Source organism: Lissotriton vulgaris, chromosome 1_1, assembly GCF_964263255.1.
Source record: "Lissotriton vulgaris chromosome 1_1, aLisVul1.2, whole genome shotgun sequence".
NCBI classification, from domain to species: Eukaryota; Metazoa; Chordata; class Amphibia; order Caudata; family Salamandridae; genus Lissotriton; species Lissotriton vulgaris.
This window is the reverse complement of record NC_141685.1, coordinates 1,331,495,622-1,331,522,652: the sequence shown is the minus strand read 5'-3', so window position 1 is coordinate 1,331,522,652 and position 27,031 is coordinate 1,331,495,622. Positions and strand designations below refer to the sequence as shown.

At 45.7% G+C, this 27,031-nt stretch overlaps 1 protein-coding gene across 1 annotated transcript in view; it reads right to left on the bottom strand.

Annotated features, from left to right (window-relative positions):
* The window catches only part of DIP2B (DIP2 acetate--CoA ligase B (putative)), a 792,630-nt gene that overhangs the window by 259,756 nt on the left and 505,843 nt on the right, over nt 1-27,031 (bottom strand). Inside the window, exons 18-26 of the mRNA XM_086966287.1 lie at nt 25,492-25,631; nt 23,474-23,610; nt 21,241-21,321; nt 20,519-20,646; nt 7,235-7,349; nt 6,331-6,532; nt 5,824-5,933; nt 5,633-5,713; nt 261-384 (exon numbers count right to left, since the gene is read on the bottom strand). Coding sequence (XP_086822413.1) covers nt 261-384; nt 5,633-5,713; nt 5,824-5,933; nt 6,331-6,532; nt 7,235-7,349; nt 20,519-20,646; nt 21,241-21,321; nt 23,474-23,610; nt 25,492-25,631 — 1,118 coding nt within the window. The remainder of the gene's footprint in view (nt 1-260; nt 385-5,632; nt 5,714-5,823; nt 5,934-6,330; nt 6,533-7,234; nt 7,350-20,518; nt 20,647-21,240; nt 21,322-23,473; nt 23,611-25,491; nt 25,632-27,031) is intronic.

Sequence of the window (27,031 nt, the reverse complement as noted above, 5' to 3'; positions counted from 1 at the left end):
AGCATGTAGGCTGCAGATGGATTTTGCTCATTTATTAATTTTTTATACCACCATTCAAATTTGTCTTTTAGCTTTGCATTTGTTACTGAAATTTAAAGTAATTTGGCTCTTGGTTCCACCATCAGTATACCATTCGGGATGAACCCTTAAGCGTTTGCAAAGTTTTTGTGTAGTCACATGGTTGAAGAACAATGGTCTCTGTCAACAAAGCCTGAATTCTTGACCAACACTCATAGCACATGCTGCATGGGGTTACTCACCAGGAGGGTATAGAAGCACCACATTATCACCAGCATTTAGGTGTCCCTTCTCACACAGAGTCGCTGCTATTTTTTCCGCTCGTTTGTGCAGCTGCATACAGGTGGCGGTGCACACAGCAGTTCCCTGTGAAGAACATAGTTTTTTAAAGGACGCCAAAAACCCAAGCAAAGCAACAAGATCTGCTCCGGCTGGCCCACAAACAATAATAATGTACACTGAATTCAGAGCAAAAGAAATCTCCACTATGTTGTTTGACAAAACACCTACTTGCAGTAAACTTTTAATGCATGCTGCACTGCAGTTTCAGGACTGTTCTCATACGAGTAGCCAACTTCTTCTGTTAACATATACCCATCTCCCCTTTATTGCCTTGCCTTAGGAACATTTAATAGTGTTAGACAAAGTTCTCCATCTGATACAATGGCCACTACTTGGAAATCATATATACATTTTTTGACTGGTTCTCCTTCCTGCTTTAAATTACTTTCTTCTTTTTTTAAGACATGTGTTTCCTTCTTCACTGTGACGGTTATTTCTACCATATGGCTCCAGCCTCGGTTGTCTTTCTCCCCTCTAGACCAGCTCCATCAGTGAAGTCCTCTCCTTCAGCTTGACCTAAGCATGACACACAAAAACTCTTACCCTTGCCACTTGCACTTCCATGAAGAAACTATCTCATGGCCATCACCCATTCTATACCTTACTAGCCTTGTACAGTAGTCCCCCTCTCCTATCAATAAATTCATAAATGTTGCTACCCATACACTTTTCAACATTCCCAGACAGACACTTCTGCCTCCCTCTACAGTCAGCGGTCTGATCACTCTCTAAACTCCTCACCATAGTTTTAAAGTTATTAGGACACCTCAACCCCCATCTCTCCCAGAACCTCTAGATGAGAATCCTGAAGTGCTCTTCAGAACTTAACTAGCACACTATACCCAAGCCACCATGTGTGCGAATGAAGTTCAGGCCCATAAACCACTGGCATCTCTTCTCTGAAAAGCCCACCTCATGGTGCTTCCAAGAGAATCTTATATGCCGGAATACAAGTCTGCCCTCGGACTAATCTTTTAGATGTAAAGAATCTGCATCGATTAACCCTCCAGGTGAAAATCCCCACTTCTACCAGCACTACGGTCTTGCAGCTTTATATAATCTTGCACATATAAATTTGTCAATAAGAAAATTATTCTAATTTTACTTTCTTAACCAATCCGATTCACTGTAAATAATTTAGCAGATGTTAGTTCATAACAAAACAAAAAACTAGTGCCTTAATATCATTGAGTGAATTGATATAATTTATGTATTCATGGACTACAGTTTCACCCTAAGCTACGGTGTCTTGAAGCCAGAAATCAAACAAGGTCGACTCAAAAGAGATAAACAGAGCACTCACAAAAATGGGGAGACATCAAAAACTAGCTGAATCGGGCCCTCAGAAACGAACTGAAAAACATCAGATATGTGTTGGACCCGGCCCGTTGGGCAGGTTCACCCCTAGACTTTTTGCTTTTTCCTAGCCTGTTTATGGAACCTGGTGTTGGTGATTTTAGGCCTCTGCGCACTTTTTCACTGTGGTACAGTGTAAAGTGCTTGAGCTCCCTGTATGTGTGGTGAGTGACCTGCCCTCCCATAGGAATGAATGGGGAATATGTATGCCCATGGTAGTTCCTGATGTGTGGGGAGTGCAGGGGCGAGTTTGGTATGTATGAACTCGTGAGAGTGAATGCTGCAAAATGATGTATGCGGCATGACTGTGTCTAGTCTAGAAGTACTACTTTTGAAAGTTGGCATATTTGCGTAAGTTGGTGCTAGCGTGTGATTGGCTGGTGAGCCTGGCCCAGAGTGCCTGGGCCTGCTTGTGGATTGACTGTCTGGTTTGAGGATGACAGGGGCTGGAGAGCCCAGGAGGTTGTCTTGAGTCAGCCCATGGATGAAAGGCAGCATCTGCTGCCAGGGAAGTGGGAGGAGATGGCACCTGATAGTGAAGGGCTGTGCCTGCCTGACTACAAAGCTGGCTCCACCTCCCGCTGGGCGACTGGCACCTCTGTCCCTGATACTGAAGGGGACTTCCCTCTAAACCAGTCCAGCTGGTTCTCACACTGAGACTTCAAAGGACTTCAAGGGCTTTTCTGTGTATAAGAAGGGGCTGTGTCCCCATCCAAAATGTTCTTGTTTCTAACTTGAATCTGCCAGAGGCATGCTGCTGCTGGGGCTCAGGGGAATCCCTGGGCCCTACCCAGCTCCTGGACATCTGATGGACTGCTGGGGGACTCTTCCTGACTGTCCCCCTGCCTGGCTGCATCTTTGAGGACTTTTGCTGGACTTTGTTCTGTCCTGGAGACCTTAACCTGTGATGCTGGGACCCTTCTTGTTATAGGGGTCCTTTCCAGGGGCCTGTGGGTCCTGCCAGTGTCCCCAGCGCGATGGAAGCGCTTTATTTTTGTCCCATAGCGCTTGAGAGCGCTTTATTTTGGACCCGTAGCGAGCGTGTCGCTATCACGCATTTTGCGTGAGGTTTTGCAGGTGCCACCCTGCTTCCTGCCCGATATCGCTATTTGCTTTGTTGCGGGTGCCACCCCGTTTATTGGATTGTTTGGCGAGAGCCCACCTCGCTTAGTGTGATTTTAATTGGCCGGTGCCACCCGGCATTGTCACCGCGGCGTTGCCGCCACCTTTATCTTGTAAAAATTACGTTCCGCGAGGGAGCCCAACCCTCGGGAAAATCTCTGCCCGCCTGCCTGTCTGGAAACGGGCCGCCGCGCTGCCCGCGACGACCCGGAAGTGACTGGCCGGCCGGCCAATCCAAGCGCGGCCGGCCGGAAGTCCCGCCCCCGCTGCCGGCCGAGGAAGAAGGGAGATGCTGGCGGCGCGAGGGAAGAAGTGATGGAGTTGTGGCTGAGAGCGCCGGGTCCCAAGAGGGGGCCCGGGTGAAGCAGGAGGAGCCATGCAGCCTGTCAGGCGGAGGGGACGGGAGGCACAATGCCGGTGCCCGCCCCTCCGCGCTGCTCGCCAGAAGCGCCGCCTGGAGGAGCCCCGCACAGGAGAGCCCGGTGAGTTGAAGGGCTGGGGGGCTCCGTGTGGGCCACTGTGGGTGCCTGCTGAAGGCACAGTGACGGCGAAGAGCGGCCCCACTTGGCAGCGGGCCGCTCCAGCACCTGGGGGCATTTTTAAGAAGTTAGAGTCCCCCGTAGGGGACTCCACCGTGAGTGGGGCAGAAGAGAGGAGGGGCGCCGGGACACGTTGTCGGTGTCCGCCCCTCCAGCAGCGCGAGCTCACGCTCCTTGTTCGTGGGGGGCCATGAGAGCTTCAAGGGCGGCCCCAGCTGGCAGTGGGTCGCCCCAACATGTATGAGCCCAGAAAGGCTCAGAGGGTCCCTAATTTGTTTGAGAGCCTGTTTGGCTCCAGAAAGGGCCACATTAGATAGAGGGGGCGTCGGGGCATATTGCCGGTGCCCGCCCCCTCCTGCCTCAGAGTGTGAGGGTTAGAGTCCGGTGAGGCTCATGGGGGCACCCTTGTTTTTAGAGCCTGAGAGCTCCAACGTTTGGCTATTTACAGTACCAGAGCCTGTGTGGCTCCAGCAGTGGCGCAGTTGGCGCCTAAGGGCCAGTGAGGGCCTTGGCGCAGTTTTGTTGTCTCCCAGCTGTCCAGCACTTTGTGGGCAGCTGCCACGTTTAGGCTTTTTGTACTTTTGAAACTGGCGCTGCATGGCAGCGCACCCTGACTTTGGACTCAGGGCATCTTTGCCCCACAAGGCCAGTTGGCCTAGGGACTGCCACAGGTGGTGGCATATGTAGTGTTGGTGCAATGTGATTTCTATGCTTTTTAATAGTTATTGCGAATGTGAGTTTTTGCGCTATTGATTTATTATGCACCTCTGAATGTGTTATTGCATCATGTGTGTTTTCTTTCCCTTATTACTCCTCTGAATGTAGGTTTATTGCATCATGAGTAATGTATTCTTTCTTAGACCCCTAAATGCTGTGTGATACTTAGGTGGTTCTTCTTTCTTAGTACAGGTGGTCCTAGTAAGGTCCTGGTTCCTGTTACCAGTGGTTACTGGCTGTTATCTTTGATTATTATTTTATGTTACCTTTATTCTTTATTCTAGAAGTGATTTTATATTCTACATTTTATCTAGAAGTACTATATCTGATTCTGACAGGCGCCCATGTGGCCCTGTCTGGTGTACATAATCCCTGTGAATATTGCCCGTGCCAGTTGGCACAATGTATATGTGTGATTTTATCTGATGTGTTTTTACAATACAAAAGTTATTTTTTTATAATAACCTTGTGTGGAGTCTCTTCTGTGGTGTGCCTAGTATGTTGTTGCTGTTGTGCGCTGGCGCAAATGCTTTACACATTGCCTCCGAGTTTAGCCTTACTGCTTGAGCCAAGCTACCAAGGGGGTGAGCAGAGGTTATCTTGGCGTGTGACTTCCTTGCCCTGACTATAATGGTGGTTTCTGCCTGGCTTTGGAGTCAGCCTTAGCCTACCAGAAATAGCCAGTTCTAACAATATGCTATCCAGTTCCAGAGGAAGAGCACTCCAGAGCTATGCACAAACTCTGGAATGCTGCTCCCCCTCTGGGTGCACTGTGGCTGGGCACCATAGTGGACATGTTTGTAATTGTGGACCTTTAAACAAAAGTAGTGCCTTAGATCTCAGATACTTCTCAGGACATAAGTGTCCATAATGTACCAAAGGAAACAGGGAAGAAGGTCCAGTGGACAAAACCCATGAGCTTCAAATAAATGCACTCTCTCATCAGAAGATTACAAAAGCCTGAAATACCATAATTAAGTTCTAAAAGACAGCAAAGAAATCTAATGGCCATATTCTGAAGCATTTGAAGTTTGTTAACCAGTACGTCAAGAAGCATTTCCATTGCCTAGGTGTGAGACTATGCAAGCAAGCAAGATGATAATATGCTTTGTAGGCAGGCAGAAAAGGAAGATTTTCTGTAGCATAATTATTTGCAGGAATCCAGGTGAATAGACCTTTTGCAACTGGAGTTTGAAGCAGACCTCTTGGTCAGATAAAATGCTTAGTTTTTCTGTTGTGGACCTGGTATGAGGGAGGCTTGGCCACAACCTCAACAACAAACATGATTTTTTTCCTCCAATGAGCAAGATCTCAGGCTTCTCTCCATTCATTTTAAAGTTATCTGCCAACTGTCTTTAAATCTCAGATGGGCATTTCTCTGGACTACAGGTGGAATTAGTTGAATGCTGCAAAACAAGCTTCAAAGCTGTGCAAGGCAAAAGTAACAGAAACATGTCCTTTGTTACAGTAGCTCAATAAACAATATAGAACTGTAAAATAAAACTGGGCAGGCACATTTTTGATGCTGATTACATTACCTTTGCATTCAGGAGAACAAACAATATGTGATCAGGGGTGGATTGAGCTCTCCAGATCAGGACTTCAGCTAGAAATTGGTGCTGTAACCATAAACACAGAAAAGTATTTTTTAAATGCTGCAAAATCACAGGTTAATGACAAGGCTGTCATAATTACATTTGAAAAGTGTTCCAATAAAGAGTCAGCCTACCTTCTTCACCAAGTCGTTTTCTTCTATTTGCCCTAGATCTCGGCCTGCAGCTTGAGCAATCCGTTTTCCAGCAACAAGATTTCCAACCATCACAGAGGCCGGGCCAACACCTGTGAAAGAGAACAAATTCTAGTAACAATCTTAAACATTATGGAGGAAGAGATCAAAGCCAATGGGAAGCTCATACCGTATACTACGTCTACTATTACTAGAACAGTCCGACTCAAAATACTTTTCATAAATTTAGTGGACAATATGTCCTTAGCGCTTTAACTATAACAACAATTTCAAGTCTGTACTTGGTTTCACATCCTAATGAACATACAAGGACAGAATTCGTTTTTAAACACGTTTGAGCACATTTATATATTCTGTACCGGAAAACAAAGAGAAAAAAGAATTATCTATTTGTGCATGCTTTACTGGTTTTCCGGCTACTTGCAAGAATTCATCTAAGCAGAGTGACTTCTTTGGAGAAATAACTGAAAGATTAAGCCCAGGACTTACCTGGTTGCTTCTGCCGGGGTTTTGGCAGGTTGGTAACACATGTATGAGGACACATTAGAATGTTACATGGGTGCAACATTCCCTCCAGAAAGCGCTGCTTGGTCTGAGATAGGTGGATTCCCCCAAGTGGAGTCTTTGGCAAAGTGTTGGCTGGAACGAGAGCCAGGCAGTATATCCCTACTTGATGAATGCTGTCAATGGCCTGGACGGAGGAGGAAAAAGGACAAAGAACTTATTTTTACCTACACCTCAGTATGTACAATTTAACAATACGACGTTCAAACTATTTAGTGACAGTCTTTAGACATTTATCTATATGCAGTGCTAGAGACTGAGCCTCCTTCATACACCGCATTCTATATGGGAAAATTAGTAATTACAAATACTTTTTATGTAGTGTGAACAGACACGTATTAAAGCTTGTATTTTTGCTAAAAAAGGTGTTGTGGAGCATGACTAATTGTTTCATTTTGACACAAAAAACAAAAACAAATCTTAGGCCATGCTATTAAAGGGGCTGTTACTATTAGTCTAGGAGGGGGGGGGGGGGGGATTGCCATACGTCGAATGGGCCCCTTTACCGGTATTTAATCATTTGCTTGTTTTTTTCTTATTTATTCCTTTTATTGACGCCACTGCAGAAGTTAACGAATGACATTTCCTATTTTTACTGTGATAGTTTTGTACTGAGCATTCTAACTTACTGTATTGAGCACAAATGCACAAACAAATGTAACTTTGTTTTTAATTTCTTTTCAGGTCGAGTCAGCACAAAGTAAATGTAGAGCATATACTTATCACCCTATTCAGTCAAACAAGCGTGCATTCATCTTGAGTTTAGAAGTAATGTACTGCACTCTATGTCCCAGATTCCAGACACTCCACATGCTCCCACAAGTATTACCTGTAGCACTCTGCTCATCCACTGGAAAGAATCCTCTTCCGATGCGTCGGGCCGCTGTTCTGCCACTACTACAATCCTTTCATCGTAGAACACAGTCACAGAGAATACTGCGATTCTGCAGAGAGAGGAACAGAGCCCGTAATCTGGAGGACTTAAATTGAGAGCAAATGACTGTTCCTGAAAACAAAGGCAAAACATTTCTGTACTGGTATAAAGTGAATCTGAAAGAGAGATGTCCAACAAGGAGTATTATACAGATCTACACAAAGGGAAAATGAAGGACAGGGCAGTACCAGCTTGTCACCCCCTGCCGTCATCGTGATAGAGAAGGAAATAGTTCTTACTTGTAATCATAGCTCTGCAACACAGGTATTCTCACAAAGGATATTCTGAGTGCAATGCGCTCGATTGGGGTCACGCAGCGACTACTCCTCGGTCCACGAAGAGGATGAGGCGGCCCTGGTCACAGGGTTGATGTCCGTTTAATTACTCTCAGTGCAATAGCAGTCACAGGCCAATCCTTCCTGGGTCGATAACTTGTACTCTGGAGGTCCCAGCTGCACCTTGTCAACACTACCAGGCTCAGCGAACTAAGGTGTAACTTTGTGTGTCAGGTCCTGGCGCTGGAAGGTGGGGGCTTGAAGACTTTGGGCTATCAACTTGCCCTGGCAAGCATCTTAGTTGCTGAGTACCTGCACTGTGAAAAGGAGGCCAGTTCACTGACTTTTGGAGTCTCTTGGCCTTGTTTGGGCTCTAGAGATGGCTTCTCCTCATGCAGGTCACAGCCCCACTCCTTTGCTAGCCACCAGTTTAACAGGTGCAGTCCACGCTGTTGCAGTCCCCCTTTCTGTTCCACAATTCAACAGGGCAGTCCTTTGGTTCTTTTTCCAGTCTAGTTGAGATCTGAGTTTGGTGTGCCATACGTACCCTACTTATGCTCAGAAAATGTACTCAGGGCAGAATGCGGTGGTAGCCAAAGGGCTACCAGGTTCCCTCCCATATGATGACCACTTCCTGCGCAGTGTGGCATCTGGGCATTCCAAGTTGTGCCAATCTGCCCACTCCCAAAATGGCAGGCCCCAGTGTGGAGCTCCCTAGATCAATCCAGAGGTGTGACTACCAAGGGGACTACACACTCCTGGAAAACCGATTTGACAACTAGTTTTCCCTCTCCTGTCCCAAAGGCCAGCCTGTCGGCCTGAACAATGGAATAGTCTCTCTCCCAAGTGTTAACCATTTGCCCTCCAAAGTCATCTTCTCCTTTGGAGCTCGCCTTTTGGGGGAAACACCTGTGTGGCTTCCTCCAGGTGGGAGGTGACACCTCCTTCCAGAGCAGGCCCCATTTGTATCCTTTTGTGGGAGTCGTTAGCACATCTCCCCAGGAGGGAAAAAAGCTGTATTGGCTACAGGACCCCGTGTGCAACCAGTATGTGCACAGGAGACTGCAAAACAAAGCGGCAACTTTGCTTAAGTTGCACACTGCAAGTTGTTCTATTAATTTCGATCTGAAAATCAAGTCGGGCGTAATGTAACAAGTGGTTTGATGTTTTGGATGAACAACTTTGATCGCACTATTCCACAGTAAATACAGCTGAGGGGCAGTGTGTAACTGCCCTAGTCATTTGGGTAGGGAAGCTTTTTCATAGTAAAAACGACAGTTTACTTATTTTATTACCAGAAAATGCAAAATAATGGTTATACCCATAAGATACATTGCATCCTGATTTAGGATTTTCTATGCCTGCCACAGGGGTGACTTACATATGTACTAGGGGGAAGCCTGGCTAAGCCTTTGCTTTAAATGGCAAACTTGGGCCAGCAGTTTAACCGCTCCTTTAACCTGCAAAATGGCAGGCTGGGAGTCTTTGTTTACTCGAGTCTCACCCAGGGTGGCACAACCAGTACTGCAATACCTGGGGGGACCCTCTAGCTTACATGCACTGGATAGCACTTACTAGCTTAGGGTCTTACAGGCAAGCTAGCTCAGCCAATTGGGTAGAAGCCAACTGATATATCAGTTTAAGGGTAAGGGCGCAGGCACGGAGTTCAGGCTAGCAGGCGTCTGTGCACTCTCAGAGTCAATAAACCAGCAGCATTAGTCCAAAAACATGGGGGCTGATCCTACAAAAAAAGGCATTTCTTTACAATACATAATTATACATTTAAACCACATTGCAGCATTGAGTGTGGTAATGAGCCATATATTTTAAAGCCACCCCCAAAAACCTGATCAAACTGCAGAGAAAAATTAAGAGAAACATACCTGTCAGGCCAAAAGTGCATGAGCTCACCCAGAGTTCACTGTACCTAGGAGTCCTAGCAGCTTTTATTACCCAGCATTGTCTTAGCAGTTTGTCACACAGCTTCAGTTCTTTGTGAATAGGAGAACAGGGCGTCCCAAAGGGGAAAGTTTGTGTAGGAAACTGGGTTTTTGTTGCAGTTGTCCACACACTTCTTGCTCCCTTTTTAGCTACTGGATGCTCATTTTCGACTCTATGCACTGAGGCCTGCTAATCAGACCACAGTTTCAGCTTAGAAGATGCTAAATCTGTTTGGAGAGGACTGTAATTTACATCTTGATAACTCATATTTTTAACAGATTAATTTTTGTCCAAATAAAACTTAACAACTCTTTTAATCCAGAAAATAAAGAGTACTCACTGCTGAAGGCAGGGGATTGGGAACATAAAATACAAGAAGAGAAATGATTTGCTTTACAAAACAATCTGACAACCCTGGGTAGAAGAGAGGGATGCATCCCTAAAACTACCTAGTTGTGATGGAAGATTGAGTAGGTCTCAGTAGATAAGGCCTGTAACTCAACGACTCTCCAAGCGGATAGGATTACAACTACAAAAGAAGCTTTCCACGAAAGGTGCTGCAATGTGCTCTTATGGATAGGCTCCAAAGAAGGAGCCATGAGTTTAGAGAAAACTACATTTAACTAATATTAGGGAGTAGACCTTTTAATTGAAGAGTAGATCTTTTTAAGTCCTCCCAAAGAATCTTTGATGGCTGGGCTTGTGAAGAAAGCCCTTTGGTTTGGCCCTTTGGAATGAGCTGTTATAGCTGCCAAAAGCACTTTAATTGAGAAGAATTAAGACGTTAAAGGCAATGGATAAGAAGGATTATACTTTCCTGGCAGGATAATTCATGTTTTTTTTCAAGGCACCAGACCTCATATCTTTTCCATTAAAACGCATAAGTAGTCCTGGTAGATGGTGGGAAACAGCCTTAATAACGAATGTTTTACAACGAGTGTAGTAAACAACGAGTCTTAAACAACGACCTTTCCATGAACCACGACTTCCTAAACCACTATGTACACGAACAACGACCTCCTCATGTTCTCATGAAACTGGCCAATAGATGGCACTGCAATCCACGATTTAGGAAGGGCACGAGTAAGGTACCCACCAGTTTAGTATGCCATGAAGTTATGCAGCTGCGTTTTGCTGCATCGTGGTTTGGAGGAAAGTGGCAGTGGTTCACAGCATGAACTGGCGCAGCAGCACAGTAACAAAGTGGCGAGAAGTGAAGATTCCCCACTGAGAAACTTAATACAGGGTATTGAGCGTTTTATAAAGGGAGAGGAGAGGTTAAGAAGTCGAGCTCCATTCCGGATTTAATTACTTGTCTACATGTCAGTGGCAATACCAACGGAGATAGAAAAGTAGATAGAAATAATCCTGAAATAATCAAGAATATTCCGTTTCTGAGGGAGCTAGTGTCAAATATTCCCTGCCGGCCCTGGCCAATGAGGCAGAACCTGAAGGTTTTCAGGTAGGCCATCCAAATCTATTTCGGAATTATAAAATAATCTAGTATGTTAAAACATATGAAGGAATTATATTTTATTGTTTTCAAGAGATAATTACCGTTTTTTTGTAAGTTCATCCGTATTTCTAAAAAAAAGATTAAATAGATCATTTGTTAATTTAAACATTCTTAACATAAAATTGTTTATTCAAAAAGACATGCGTTGTAGTATAATTGGGTAAAGTGGCAATAACATTTTTTTTGTGGTTAAGGAAGTCGTGGCTAAGAATGTAGTGGTTTGTCTTTGTTCGTGGTTTAACCGTCGTGGTTTAGGCATTCAGTCTTTGAGAAGTAGTTGTTTAATCATATATCCGGCAGATGGTATCTGCTTCTTTGAGAATTTTCATACAGTTAGGGGGTAGATTTAAGTGTCTAAACTGTCTAATCTCAGAAGCCATGCTGCCAAATTCAAGGATTGTACTTTTGGAAGGGAAGATCTTCCTTCTCATTCTGGACAGCAGATCGTGGTTGCATTGAAGTTTCTTATGGGGTTTGAATGATTGGTGAAGAAGCTCTGGAAATCACCAGTTTCTCGACCACTTGGGAGTTATCTGGATCATGGTTGAGGGGGGCAGAGTTTGAACTGCATTATCATTGAGGGTATGAGTGGTATAGGATGAAAAGTGTTCAGAAATTTGTTCAACCAAGTCATCAAGAGCGCATTGCCCATTGACTGTGAATCCTATATTTTTGAGCCATAGTTTGGTAAAGTTGTATTTTAGGGGGGGTTGCATTAAGTCTTTCTGGGAGACCAGTCTTGAATAACAGAGTTGTAAAACATCTTTGTCGAGTTCCCATTTGTGGTTTTCGTTAAACTGTCTGCCTGGTGATTTTGAACCTAGTAGATGTACAGCTTGAATAAATAGATTTGTTGTTAACAAACTTCTTTTTACTATCACCTCAGTGTGCAAACTCTAAAAATACCACTTACAAATATTTAGTGACAGGTTTATTAATTTGTTATTTAGGTGTTTATCTACATGCAGAGCTAGAGTTTGGGCCTCCTTCATACATCACCTTCTGTATGGAAAATCTAGTAATTAGGAACACTTTTATGTAGTATTAACAAACCTGCAAAAAAGCTTGTATTTTTGCAAAAGAAGTGCGGTGGGGCAATAAAAAAAACCTCTTTGGCCATGATACTAAAGAAGCATTAAATGACAGAATTCTCAATCTTGGGTCTCCCTGTTTGTTCAAATAGTGCATTGTTGTATTATACGTCTGTGCTAGAACAGAGAGATGGACTGCCTTAAATTGAAGAACATTGATGTGGTAAAGTTGTTGTTGCCAAGATCACTGGGATCGTCTAAGTGATTTTCCCATCCATTGAAAGAAGCTTCGAACACTATGGTCTGATTTGGAAGATCCTGGTAGAATGGACAGGCTTTAAGAACATTTTTCTGTTGAGCAATCCCTAAAAAGACTGCCGAGTTGGTAGATTTAAGCAGATTACGTCTTCTCAGTCACCTTGATTTTGAGTCCATCTATTTTCCAAGGACTGCTGGAGAGTTCTCATGTGAAAACAGGCGGTAGGTACAAAAGAAATTCAAGAGGCCACGGATTCTAGTAGGGAAATCACCTTTCTCAATGTTGGTTTTTGGCAAATAACAACTGATGACATTTTTGCCAAATAAATTCACTCCGCCGAAGGAGACACTTTATCTTAGACGGAATTGAGAGATGCTCCCAGATAGGATGATTTTTCCAGGTTCACATGTAGCCTACGTAGTCTAACAACTCACCAGTGTAGCTGAAGTCCTTTTGTGCATGGCAGGCTGTGCCAGCTTTGGTGTGTCCCTTGGTCGTAAAGTCTCCGTAATGACTGAGACTGCAGTAAGCTCAATTTCAATCTGATTGTTCAGCTTTGCTGCACCTCTGATGGGAAGATGTTCACTGGAGAAGAGCATTGTGGAGATAATGGATGGTGAAGTAGGAGAATATGACACATTTGTTTCATATCTAGATGTGTCCGGTGAAGTAGATGGTGTTCTCCTACACTTACGCTAATCAGGAAATTGTGGTGCGGAGTGGTTTCTGGACTCCTCGAAAACAATGGCAAAGGTGTTCCTTTGGCAATGGTAATACTGGTGCCGCAGTATTTAAAACTCTGCGAGGCTCAGGGATAGATGGTAAGTTTAAAGGCTGAAGAGGAACTTGCAGAGGGTCTTGTGCTGGAGTGAACATTATTGGTCTATTTGGAAAACAAAATTTCCAAGGGGATGGCTGCATTGGAATATACAGAGTTACCTGAAAGAACCAACACAGCTGAATACCTCAACAGCAAATGTCTTAATTTTGATCTAAGAGTCAACTGTGGTGAAAGAGACCTTCTCGGTGCCGAATGGCAGTGCCGAAGCATTGGCGCTGTCCAATATATCGATTTTAGTCTGTGATGTGCGGTTCACACACTAAAACTGTTATCACCACCGAAGGTGGTGCTTTTGATGCCAAAGGTGCTTACATCGAATGCAATGGTGCTGCCAAAGTACCAGAGTTGTTGGAGGCGTCATTGAAACCCCTTGATGGCTAACCAGTCGCTGCTGATTGCCTCTACCAATACTCTTGTGAATAGCAAGAGAGCTTACTATGATGAGGTTTAGGCTGATCCTTCTTCCTGGAACTCGCCTGGTGCGTTTTTTTCATGGAACTTACAGTGGGCCACTTCTTTTCATCTCCGCTTATTCTTTTCCTCCTCTGCCCAGAGTTTCTCCAATCACCCTCTAAGGCAAATTCCCTCTCTTCCTTGAGAGCTCCATTAGTAATGTTTTGACAAAAAAGACATTTGACAGAATGGGATAAAAGTAAGCTGAACACACAAGGTATGTTGGCTCAGAGGCAGACATCTTCTCAAAGGAGGTTCACTTCACAAAACATAAAGGCATTTCTTAAGATGAAAAATCTCTAGAAGAATCAAAGCAAATTCAGTTTTCTTCAAGAGAGGTCGAATAGGGTTCAAAAGCACAAGTTACTTACCTTCGGTAACAATATATCTGTAAGAAACAGTAGTTAGTATTAGATTCCTTACCTTAGAATATCACCAGGCGTCAGTCTGGATCCAGAAATGTTTGCGTAGCAGTACCCCTGCGCGTCTGTAGGCGTCGTCTGCGGCTCCGCGTCATTCGTCGGCACCGGGATGACGTCGCCGGAGTACTTAGACGCCGCCCTCGCGCGCTGTCAGTTCTTATACACAGCTTTTCCGCGCCAGAAACGCAGAGCCATGATAAAAACCAAAACTGGTGCCATGAAAATAGGGCCTGAAAAGGATGACCTTAACCCTAGATATCGGTTGCAGAGCGGGGAGGATGGGTGGGGCGGTAAGGAATCTAATACTATCTACTGTTTCTTACAGATATATCATTACCGAAGGTAAGTAACTTGTGCATCTGAAAGAAACAGGTTAGTGTTGGTTTCCTTACCTTAGAATAGATACCCCAGCAATATCAACCCCGGTGGTGGGTCTGCGAACCAATGATCACACCAGAAAGTCCTGGAGAACGGAACGGACGAAAAAGCCATCTCTCCGGACTTGGCTGTCCAGGCAGTAGTGTCTAGCGAACGTGTGCAGTGAGGCCATCGTAGCTGCCTGACAGATGTCCTGCAAGGGGACTCCCTGACCCAGGGCAGTAGTAGCCGCCATGCCCCGAGTGGAATGGGCATATAGCCCCACAGGAGGCTCCTTTTAAGCCAGTGAATAACAAGCCTTGATGCACAAGGCGACCCATCGAGAAATGGTCCGTTTGTGCACCGCCCGTCCCTTCTTAGCGCCCACGTAACCAACAAAGAGTTGGTCATCCACCCGGAACTGGCGTGTGCGATCCAGATAGTATGAGAGAGCACGTTTTGGGTTCAGACGGTGGTGCCTCTCTTCCTCTTTCGAGGGATGGGGAGGCGGAAAAAAGGTGGGCAAGGTGATGGACTGCCCGATGTGGAAGGCTGTGACTACCTTGGGCAGGAAAGAGGGTCGCGTCCGCAACACAACTTTGTCCGGATGGACAGAAAGGAAAGGTGGTTGTGAAGAAAGGGCCTGGAGCTCACTCACTCTCCTGGCAGAGGTGATGGCAACCAGGAATGCAGTCTTAAGGGTGAGAAGACGAAAAGGACAGTTATGAAGTGGCTCGAAGGGAGCACACAACAGATAAGTCAAAACAAGGTTCAAGTCCCACTGAGACATCACGAAAGGAACAGGAGGAAACATATGAGTGATACCTTCAAGAACCTGTTTACAACCGGGGACTTGAACAAAGAGGGCTGATCAGGTAGCCTTAAGAAGGCGGAAATGGCAGAAAGGTAGCTCTTGATAGTGCCCAGAGCAGAGCCCTGCTGAGCAAGAGAAAGAAGAAAAAGGAGAACCTCAGAAAGGGGGCAGAAAGTGGATCCACAGACTTTGCTGTGCACCATGCCACAAATTTGTTCCACTTGCTGGCGTATACCAATTTTGTGGAGGGACGCCTGGCTACCAGAATAACATCACAGACTTCAGGAGGCAAGTCAAATGGCCTAAACTGTCTCCGCTCAATCTCCACGCATGGAGGTGGAGGCTGGACAGGTTCGGGTGGAGAACCGTCCCCTGCTGCTGCAACAGAAGGTCCTCCTGAAGAGGCAGACAAATCAGGGGATCGACTGACATGCTAGGTAGCTCGGAATACCAGTATCTTCGTGCCCAGTCCGGAGCCACAAGGATAACCTGGGCCCGGTAGCGCCTGATCTTCTTCAGCACTCTGGGCAGAAGTGGTATAGGCAGAAAGGCGTACAATAGACCGCAACTTCACTCGCAATGAAAAGCGTCTCCGAGCGAGTACCGCCTTGGAAATTCCAAAGTGCAGAACTGATGACATTGCGCGTTCTCTTCTGTGGCGAATAGATCTAACCAAGGCTCTCCCCACTGCTGAAAGAGACCTGAACACCTGCACTACACTCCCCCGGACAGAGGGTAGGAATGCCTTCAGTGCAAGCCGGATCGCCCGCAGCTCCAGAAGGTTGATGTGGAGCCGGGATCCGCGGGAGACCAGAGGCCTCTGATCATAGCCTCTCCCATGTGGCCCCCTCAGCCCTGGAGGGACGCGTCCGTCACAACTACGTGCTCCGGTTGGGGTAGGGAGAGGGATCTGCCGCTGACCCAATCGCGGTCCATGAGCCACCACTGCAACTGTCCTGCAGTGCCCTCCGAGATCAAGACATGGTCGGACAAGTTGCCCTGATACTGGGCCCACTGAAACTTCAGGTCCCACTGCAGAGCCCGCATTCGCCACCTGGTGTGATGCACCAGAAGGATGCAGGAGGCCATCAGCCCCAGAAACCGCAGCGTCAACCTGACGAGACTCTGGATAACGGCTGAAAGATCAGAATCAGAGCCTGAATATCCCAAGCTCGCTGTTCGGGAGGATAAACCTGAAACTGCGCCAAGTCTAGAACCGCTCCGATGAAGAGGAGCTTCTGAGAGGGACACAGGTGCGAATTCGGCACATTGAAGGAGAACCCCAGCAGGTGCAGGAGGTCGGCCATAGTCTGGAGGTGGCCGACGACTGTTTGGGGCGAGCCCGCCTTCAACAACCATTTGTCGAGGTAGGGGAAGACTGAAACCCCTAACCTGCGCAGATGAGCTGCGACCAGCGCCATCACTTTCGTGAACACCAGTGGGGCGCTGGTAAGGCCGAAGGGGAGCGCGGTAAACTGAAAGTGCTCGTGGCCTACCGTGAACCGCAGGTAGCGCCGGTGGGCCAGCAGGTCGGGAATGTGGAAATAGGCGTCCTGCAAGTCCAACGCTATCATCCAGTCTCCCGGGTCTAGGGCAGCTAAGACCTGGGCCAAAGTCAGCATCTTGAACTTCTCCTTCCGAAGGAAGCCGTTGACGTTCCGCAGGTCCCAGATAGGGCGTAGGCCCCCTTTGCCCTTCTTGGGAACCAGAAAGTAGTGGGAGTAACAACCACACCCTACTTCTGGCCCAGGAACGTGCTTGATGGCCCCCTTGGCCAAGAGGGCCGTAACTTACTCTTGCAGAAGTTGCGAGTGATCCCCGACACGCGGTGGTACTGAGGTGGCATGGCTGGAGGGGTTGCCTAAAAGGGGAGGGAGTAGCCCCTTCGGACGATTTGCAGCACCCACCTGTGCGATGTGATGGAGCGCCAGTGGAGGAGGTGATGGCGAACACTGCCCCCACCACTGGCGTCAAATGGGCCTGAAAGCTCGGACTAGGAAGGCTTTGAGGTGGATGCTGCGGGGGTAGATATGGACTGGCTGCGCCGTTGTCCCCTGTTACCGCCGCAACGGTAACCACTCCAGCAGCCGCGCTGAGTGTTAGTCTGCAAAACGTGGCTGGCAGGACGTCTGGGGCGCCCCTTCCGTGGCCACGAAAGGAGCGCTGGGCAGAAGATTGCTGGCGCGGGCCGACAGGCCCAAAGACTTGGCCGTAACCCTGGAGTCCTTAAAGCGTTCCATCGCACTATCTGCCTTGCCACCGAAGAGGTGGCTGCCATCGAAAGGCATGTCCATAAGGGTGTTCTGGACATCGGCCGAGAAGTTGGCGGACCTCAGCCAGGCGTGGCGGCGAACCGCTACAGACGTGGAAATTGCTCTTCCCAGCGAGTCCGTGGTATCATGCCCACATTGTATGGAATACGGCGCTGCGTCTCGTCCTTCCGCGAGGGCTTGAGCGAGCTTCACCCGGGCTCCCTCCGGGTGTAACGGCCCAAGAGGCACGCGGTGTTGACCGACCGCAAACCCAAACTAAGGGAGGAGAACATCTTCTTGCCGAATGGCTCATACCTCTTGGATTCCCGATCTGGTGGTGCAGTCGGGAATGCGGATTGGGAAGTAGAGGCCTGGATAACCAGGCTGTCAGGGGTGCGGTGGGTGGACAGGAAACTAGGGTCGCCCGGAGCAGGGCGGTGGCGCCTAGCGACGTTCCTATCTTCAGGGGGACCTGTAGGGGGCTTGGACCAAGTTCCCAACAAGACGTCCGTGAGAGCCTCATTAAATGGCAGTAGAGGCTCTGGGGAGCTTACCTGCGGTTTAAGGACCTCTGTGAGGATGTTAGAGCTCACCGCTGCGACGGGGAGCTCAAGAGCCAAGGCCTTGGCCGCCCTCGTCAGCACCACACTATAAGCACCCCCCCTCCTCCGTAGCCACGGTAGGAAGGGAGACAAAACCAGTGTCTGGGGAGGTATCCAGGCCACTGACTTCCCCTAGTTCCTGTGTCCAGTTCTGAAATGACTAGCACTCATGTGCCAGAGGGTCCTCAGACCCCTCCCAGTCTCCCTCGTCGTCCATCTACTGGAATTCAGGGGTAAAGGATGGGCCCAGATCCTCGAAGAATTCCTCTTCGGACGGCGCCGAATGTGGTGTCGAGTGACCGAAGTCGCCGGCGGCGCCGGGGCCGAAGCACCCGATGGCGCCGCGCTTGGGCTCCCAGTCGGGCCGCGGAACCCAACGGAGGAGTGAGCGACCTCATGGCCATGAGGAAGGCATCGATCTCCTCCGGCGTCGCGTTCTGCCCAGGGACCAGCGGGTATGGAGCAGGCTACGACGCCTGCGGCTCTGGCGTAGCCCCGTGGGCGGTGTCACCCGAACCCCTGGCAGCATCGGGCGAGTGTCGGGGGAGTCAGAAGAGCGATTTCGCCTCTTCTACTTCTTTTGCCTCTTACCTGAGGACTTGGAGACCGGCGAGTGGAGTCGACTCGCCGAGCTGTGATGACTCCGGCCCCGCGACCGGTCCCTCGACCTCCTCCCAGACCAGGACCATCTGGACGGCCGGTCCGACTGCCGGAGCTCGAGGCGCTTACGGGACCGCTCCCACCAAGCCTTCAACGTCAAGGCCCGGCAGTCGGGGCACGACTTGTCATCGTGGTCGGGCCCCAAACAATGCAGGCACCGGCGATGGGGGTCGGTTTGAACCTGGGCATACCTACCGGCACCGATGGAGTCATTCTACTCGAAACGGATCCAAAAAGGATCGAAAAAGCTTAGTCAAAAAGTGACTAAAGGGTACCACTTTCTCCGGACCTGCGCTTGCTGGCGCGGAAAAAAGAAGAACTGACATCAGCGCACGAAGGTGGCGTCTAAGTACTCTGCAAACGTCATCCCGGTGCCAACGACGCAGACGACGGAAGTGGAGCCGCAGACGCGGTTACCGACGAGCAAGGGTACTGCTACACAAACATTTCCGGATCCAGTCTGACGCCTGGGGATATTCTAAGGTAAGGAATCTAATACTAACCTGTTTCTTCAGATATCATGGTCGGGCCCCAGGCAATACAGGCACCGGCGATGGGTGTCGGTAACCGACATCAGTCGGCTACAGTCGGTACAGGGTTTTAACCCGGGCATCCCTACCGGCACCGATGGAGTCGTTCGACTCGAAACGGATCCAAAAAGGATCGAAAAAGCTTAGTCAAAAAGTGACTAAAGGGTACCACTTTCTCCAGACCTACACTTGCTGGTGCGGAAAAAAGGAGAACTGACGTCAGCGCGCGAGGGCGGCATCCAAGTACTCCGGCGACGTCTTCCCGGCGCCGACGACGGACGTGGAGCTGCAGACGATGCCTACCGATGCCCAGGGGTTATGCTACACAAAAATTTCCGGATCCAGACTGACGCCTGGGGATATTCTAAGGTAAGGAATCTAATACTAACCTGTTTCTTTCAGATCTGTTAGACTGAAGAAAAAACCTCATAAAAAAAGGATGGTTGGTTATCCTGAAGTATTCTGAGATCCAGTCAGCACACTCTGGAAAAAATAACTGAGGCTGTGAAGCAAACTGCCAGCACAGTGCATGCTGGGTCATTGAAGCTGATGGCTCTCAAAGTTAAAGTGTATTCTGAGCGCAGCCCATTCTCTTTTGACCTGGCAGGCACTTTTCCCCTTATGGTTCTCTGCAGTTAAAGCAGGCTTTTAGGTTGCCTTAATATTATATGGGACATTGCTACCTAAACTGCTGCAATGTGGTTTAAAAGTATATTATTATAGTTTTCTACAGAAAACATGCAGACAACCCTGGCCTGTCAGAATAATGGAGGCGTCACCATACCGTTGAACACTGAGGAGGCTAACTCCAATGTCAGAAGAATAAACACATGAAAGAAGCATTCCAGGGTCCCCGCCCGCACTAGGGACTATGTATATGACTATCAGTTACAATCCTACGATACAGAAATGCTACAAGCAAAAATAGAAAACAAAATGGAGAGCCTCTTTACTCCATACCAAAAAAAGCTTGCATTAACAGATATGCAAAAGTCTGACCGCTGCCTCCATAAACACAGCACCAATAAGAATTTAACATTAGAGGCTTCAGCAGTCATTGTGTTTCAATCACTGCTGTCACCGGATGTCAAGAGTGCAAAAGCCAACTCAGTTAGTAGTGGCTCTAAAAAATACCAGATGACAGTAGAAATGAGTATGCATTAAGCTTAACATACATTTTTGCTTGAAAGTTGGGATAATAGGTGCATACACAAAAAATCACTAACCTGCCCCTGTAGACGGTTTTCATAGATTCAACAGCTAAAGCAGTGGCGACAATGTCATCTGCATTATGTCGACGCCCGCTGACCATCAGTAATCCATCTATCTTCCCGACCACAAACAAAAGACTTCCCTGAAAATTGAAAAGACCATGGATAATACAAACATTGTTACAGATTTTTGTTTCTCGAGGGGTAACACAGCGAAATGTACTGTCTTTTAGGTGTAATTTTTTTCAGGTTCCACAGGGCACAGGCAGTCACATGAGAAACCAAACTTTAAGAAGCTGCAAGGTTCAAGCGTCAAAGGAAATAATACAAAAACGTTCTTTATATGTAACACTGGTTTGTCACACTGTTGATTTTTCACCTATTTACATGTTTGCATCACCTACCAATAAACACAAGCATGCAATGATCTAAAAGATACTATGATGGAGAATTGTATAATGCAATGGTGTTTTGTAACATGCAAATGTTTTGCTAAAGGCACCAAATGTTTGGTGTGCTAATGGTAAGGTCTGGAGGAGGAGAGATTTTCAACGTATTACTTGCAGCTGAGTTGCCTTTCCTGATGTTCATCATATCTCCAACACAATAGAATCAAAGTAGACATATTTATGTTGGAAAACAGTGCACAGCCTTCAAGGTACCATATACCTCACATTTCATTTACCAGGCACCTGGGAATTGTCATAAACATGGAAAGTGCCCCAAACATTACTTACAGGCCCAACAAAACCCAGCAAGCCAGAACGTATGAATGGTGCCTCTCCAACAGGAGCTCCTGATGAGTTCACAGGTGTCACCTGGAAAGCAATAACCAGAGGTGTAATTTACAGAATCATATTACCAACACGGAAATATGTACATCAGAGACCAAAAGAAGAAAGATTACCCATATCATATATTTATATTACTTCACTGCAAAGTCTGGAATTCCTTCTTACTAAAACTGAGTATGTCAAATGCTAGTCGGTATGTGCTGGATTCATGGTAATATTATATAAAAACAATTCCTGCTGAGATTACGTGCAAGCACATTTATCACATGTAGATAAAATGTAGCTCTGGTACATTCAAACAGTTAGCCAGGCCTGCATTAAATAATAGCATCTAATCAATGCCAAATGCTTTTAAAGCATGATCCGTGACATCCAGAGCCCACATGCAATCATTTATATGGATTGCCAATACACTTTGGATCTGGCTTCTTAATATCTTTGTTACTCAAAGGTCTTAAACCATTTATGGAAGAATGAGGATAAACATGTCATATTAAAGATTTTGATGCCCTGGAGGTGCCATGAAGTTTACAGTTCAAAAACAAGTTATATAATCCAGTCTTTTCATTCAAATGCACATCAAAAAACGAACTCTAATCCAATAGCAAGATACCAAAACAATTATGAAAAACAGATCCAAAAGAACAAACCACATGCAAGAGATAAACAAATGTGCCTTCCACAATTACTTGACAAACTCAAACTTGCTACAGTTGATTTGGGAGCATATTAGGAAACAAAGCAAAGTCAGTTCTTCCCCAAGAGATGGAAAATGGCTCCCCTAGACTCATATTTTAGAAGGCTGTCTATGGCAAACAGAAATGGAAATATTACAGCTGAATTTTTTCCCTCCTCCAACAATGTAAGGCACCTCAGTGGCCCTCCGGACCTAGAACTTCAGCAGGATCCACTACCATGATTCTTAGTTCAATACCCCCAATCGATCAATAAATTGAAGACACATCTTTTCAGAACACTACATCACAATACATTAACTGTCCTCAACTCCGCTACCTGTCCTACTACTCATTAACTTTTTGCTCTTCTTTGATCCCTTTACAGCACTCTGCTCATCCCTTTGGCCAGGGGTTCACTACTGAAATACCATAAACATACATTTCAAAAGGTGCGCCAGATGTTAATAACACGATCATCAAAATCACTTCTCTAACCACCTCATCAGCATCCAAGCCCAAAGAGTCACAGGATGCCATGAGGCCTAAAACTCACAAAACGTAGAGAACCAGAAACCATGGGGTCAAATATTTGGCTCATGCACTAGCCTTCTATAGTCTCTGAAATTTTAAAGTACTTTTCTGTCTGGACATGTCCAACGTAACACATATCAATAGGAGAATATTTGCCACAGTCAGGTTTGTCATGTGAACACTGGTGGTCAAAACCCAGTAAAAAAAGGCAACTTTCTGGCCACCAAGCATGCCTTGAGCAGCTACTGTCTAAACATGGTAAGTTGTGTATTCCTGTCCAAGGGGTTTGTCATCCCCACAGCCGAAACTTTTGTGAAGAGGCAAGTATCCACCATCAGCCCAAACAAGGGGACAACAATGCTCCACCACCACAAAAAGGTCAAATACAAAGTCTGTACCCTATGAGAACTATAATGTAGATATAGGTTTCAACGCTGAAATACTTACAACGCCAGAGGCACTCTGAACATGTCTGACCCTATAGTTCTCAAAAGCCCTGGGTCTAGTAAATGTTCCATCTTGATGAAGCCTCTCCTCCTTTGAGTGGTGAGGCAATGCCAAAAATCTGGCAAAGCAATTGGTTGGCCAACGTGGAAGGGAGTCACAACTTTTAGTAGGAAGGTCATCCTAAAACTTAGTACCATTTTGTTCCTAAAGAAGGCAGTGCAGGGCAATTGGACCAAAGGCACTTGCTGTTCACTTACACAGCAGGACGACATGCTAGGAAGCTATATTTTCTGGCTGGCTTAATCTACAAAAAAAATACACACACAGTGGCGAAAACATCCAATTAGAGTATTTGCAAAAAAACACCTTTATTGGGGGATTCTTTTTTATATACAACGCTTGACTTTGTTTCAGCGTAAAACCTCCCTCACTTCTACTTAAAAAACACTAGCCACCTGGATGTGAGCAGAGACTATCATTCCTTGTAGAAAAACAACAATTATCTATCAAACAATATTTACCTCAAAAGTGCTTTTTGACACACCAGCTAGACCATAATACATCATGCCTCCAGTTTTGGAACTAACACAGATTTCTCCAATCTCGTCTGTTTTGCAGAGCTGGGGTGCCCCTTCAGGCTTCACAATGCACATCACTCCTGGACAAAAAGAATACAAGATATTCCAGAAAAAAATAAGATGCTAAGTAAGGTTTAAAAAAGAAAATATTGTAAAATGATTATATTTTAATTAACACCCAAACATAATTTCATTTCACTGTCCACCTAGTACATATAGCAGCCAATGTTTTGAGGACAGTTGGAAAACTATCCAATAATTTGCTCCAGGTCATTATGGATCAATGTTATTACTTACAAAGCACACTTCTTACACAAGGCTCCGTAGAACTGATGGGTCAAGAAAGTGGTAGAGAGAGTGAAAAAAACAAAACAACAATAAAGTAAACTAAACAATATCTGCAGCAAGCATGGATGTGCCAAAAGAGTTAGGGTGACCTCTAGAAAAAGTCACATCCGCTCTAGCAGAGTTGGATTTGCTAAAGGTGTGTCAAGAAATGTTCACAACGTTTCGATTGATGGCTGGGCAAGCCAAAACCTTAAGTTCATTGCTCGTGACATCCTGACAAAACATGGTGCAGCACTCAATGACAACAGTTTGGCATTTTTTTTTTCTAAAATGCCCTGTCAGGGTAAGAGAGGCAGGTAATGAGCAGCCATATACTGAACTGAATGTATAGTTTATGTATGGCATTCTTAAAGAAAATGTGCAGCTAACTCAGACTGGTCAGAATTGGCAAGATAGCATTAATCAATAGGCATGAAAAAAGGAATTAACAGCCGTGCAGCAACCAGTGCTTCGCAAGAACCTACTCAAGGAGATCCCAAGACCCCCACACATTTAGGCTTAAATCACAGATCCTATTCAGCAATTATGGCGCATAGGTTGGGGCCGAATATAGACCATCATACGTCAAATGGGAAGGTCAGGTTGTTATGGAGCATTTGTTTCATTTCCCAACTTCAACTTATTTCCAGCAACTTCCACCATCCTCTATTTCATGCAGTATTTCAAGAATTTGGGTTTTACTGTGTTCAGCCTAAGATGATGGGAAATAATTTGATGTATCCTACTCACATAGAAGGAGTCATAGCCACAGTTATTTTCAATTAGAAGAATTTTCCCCCAAAGTTTGAGTTAACAGTCAAAATAATATTTTTTGTATAAAAATAATATTTGCTCCCCATGAGAATTTATTGTAGGAGAATAATAAAAACATTTTCATTTTGAAATATAAATGTTTCTATAATAAGACTTACTTTCTTTGCACCCAGAAATCTATGGAAATTAAAATGAGTTAAAAAAATTTTTTTTAAGCGGCCTCTTAATACATGGCAGGTGGGAAAGAAGAGCACCATCCATGTGGCACAAGGCCGCTGATCCCACTGGCCTGCACATATTAACACAGCAGGATGGGTGGAAGTAGAAGGCTAGCTATAAAGTTCCAGTGTTTATCGTTATCTGCTATGCTTCATTATCAGTATATACGGCCCAATTTTCGAAATCCATTACATATCCAACATCATGCTTCCCATTCTTCTTCTTTATTAGAGAATAATGTAAAATATCAAAAAAGGAAGCAACATTATCTCTATTATTTGTAAACAGTTGGGATTCGCCCATGATTACCAAACTGGTATACAAAACATACACCCGTCATATTCAGCACCTTTCATTAACCCCTTCGATGCTTGTGACTCGGTCAACTCGTCATGGGTTTTACCTGCCCTGTGCTTATGACGAGTTGACCTTGTCACAAACAATGGGATTTTAAAAATTGCAGCACACACCGGGAATATGCGATAGCAATGATGTGGTTAATCTTGGCAAAATGATTGGTTACTCCTTACAAAGATGAGAAAATATCTATGCATGGATGAATGTCTCGCACCGAAAAAACAGTGGCACTACCTTAACGATCATAGTATAAAGATGTCACAACAAAAATATTCTTCTCTTACCTCCTGGCATCACATGTCCCACATCTTGTACAGTCAGAGCAGAGTTCTTGTCTTCGGTGTTGACACGGATCACTCCAAAACTGAGACCGTTCATAGACAGAATGGCTCTGCCGGGTAGTGATGCACCTGGAACTCCAGGCCTGCAAAATTAATAAATACCTAACTTACAAAAACTGCTGCATCATGCAAGCTAGTTCCCATTTTCCCTCTTTATCAATAAAACAAACACACAGTTGCTCTCAACAGATGCCCATCTTTTTTCTGAGGATGCACACCTTTTTGGGTAATAGCTTAATGTTCAGCGTCCACAGACTATAGGTCTTTAATTGTAATAATAATTCTTTCCACATGGAAACATTGGTCTTAAACATGGTTAGAAAAGGAGAAATAGAAAACACTGCCATCAACAAAGAAACTCCTGCAACATGTTGAATTTAACAGACTTGTTTAAAGTAATTTTAGTAGCTCATTTGTACTGTTTTTTATTTAATCAGGTGTAAAACGTTCAGCCTACTTTCAACAGTCACGTGGCTCAGCTCAAACATCTGGAAAAGTGTAGGACAGAATTCCCTCTAGCTAGGGTGACCAAACTTTGAAAACCAAAAACAAAGACATTCTACAAACATTGAAGTTCGCTACAATTTTGCATTGACTATGGGGCATGGAATGACTTAATTAACAGCCCTCACAAACACAGATAATGTGGCACTAAGGGGAATTAAATGCAACTTAAAGAAAACAATATTTTCTGTGTCAACTAAATTGCTTTATGCAAGTGGCTGCTAACTAATTCCGCACTGCAACAAATAAAAACTAGGGGTGGGCGGAATTTGCGTAATCGCGTTACTTAAATCTCTGCGAAACTGTAAAAAATCTCCGCGAACATGCGGAATTACTTGTTCGCAATGCTTTTTTACTGTTCGCAATCGCTGTTTGCGTGCTCAGGGGGAAATATCTCGCGAACACGCATTTTGAGAAAGCGAACAAGCAAAAAATGTTGCGAAGTCGCGGAACGCAGAATTTTGGGCGATTTCGCAATCTCCGCGGAACACGAAATTACCCAAATTACGCAAATTAAGCGAGCGAAACAGATTCACCGCCCAGGCCTAATGAAAACCTTCCTACCTCTGTGTTCATTTTGCCCTCTCTGAAAACTATTTTTTTTTTTTTTTATTTTGTCAATTTGTAGGGCGCGACAGCTACCCAAGAAGGGTTTCCCGGCGCCTAGACACAGCTAGAAACGAAAAGACAAAAGACGGAGGGGGATTTTGAGTGGTTTACTGTTCATATAGCCAGGTCTTTACAAGCTTTCTGAAACTATGGTGGTTATCTTCCTTCCGAATGTTTGGAGGAAGCGAGTTCCATAGGGTCGGTCCAAGATAGGCAAAGGATCTGCCCCCTGATCTTGCACGTTTGAACCTAGGTATACAGAACCGTGCTGCTGTCTGGGACCGGAGGTTTCTCTTTGGTGTGTAGAGGCAGGCAAGGGATTGGAGGTATTTTGGGGCTCCTCCAGTTTTTATTTTGAACATATAGTTCA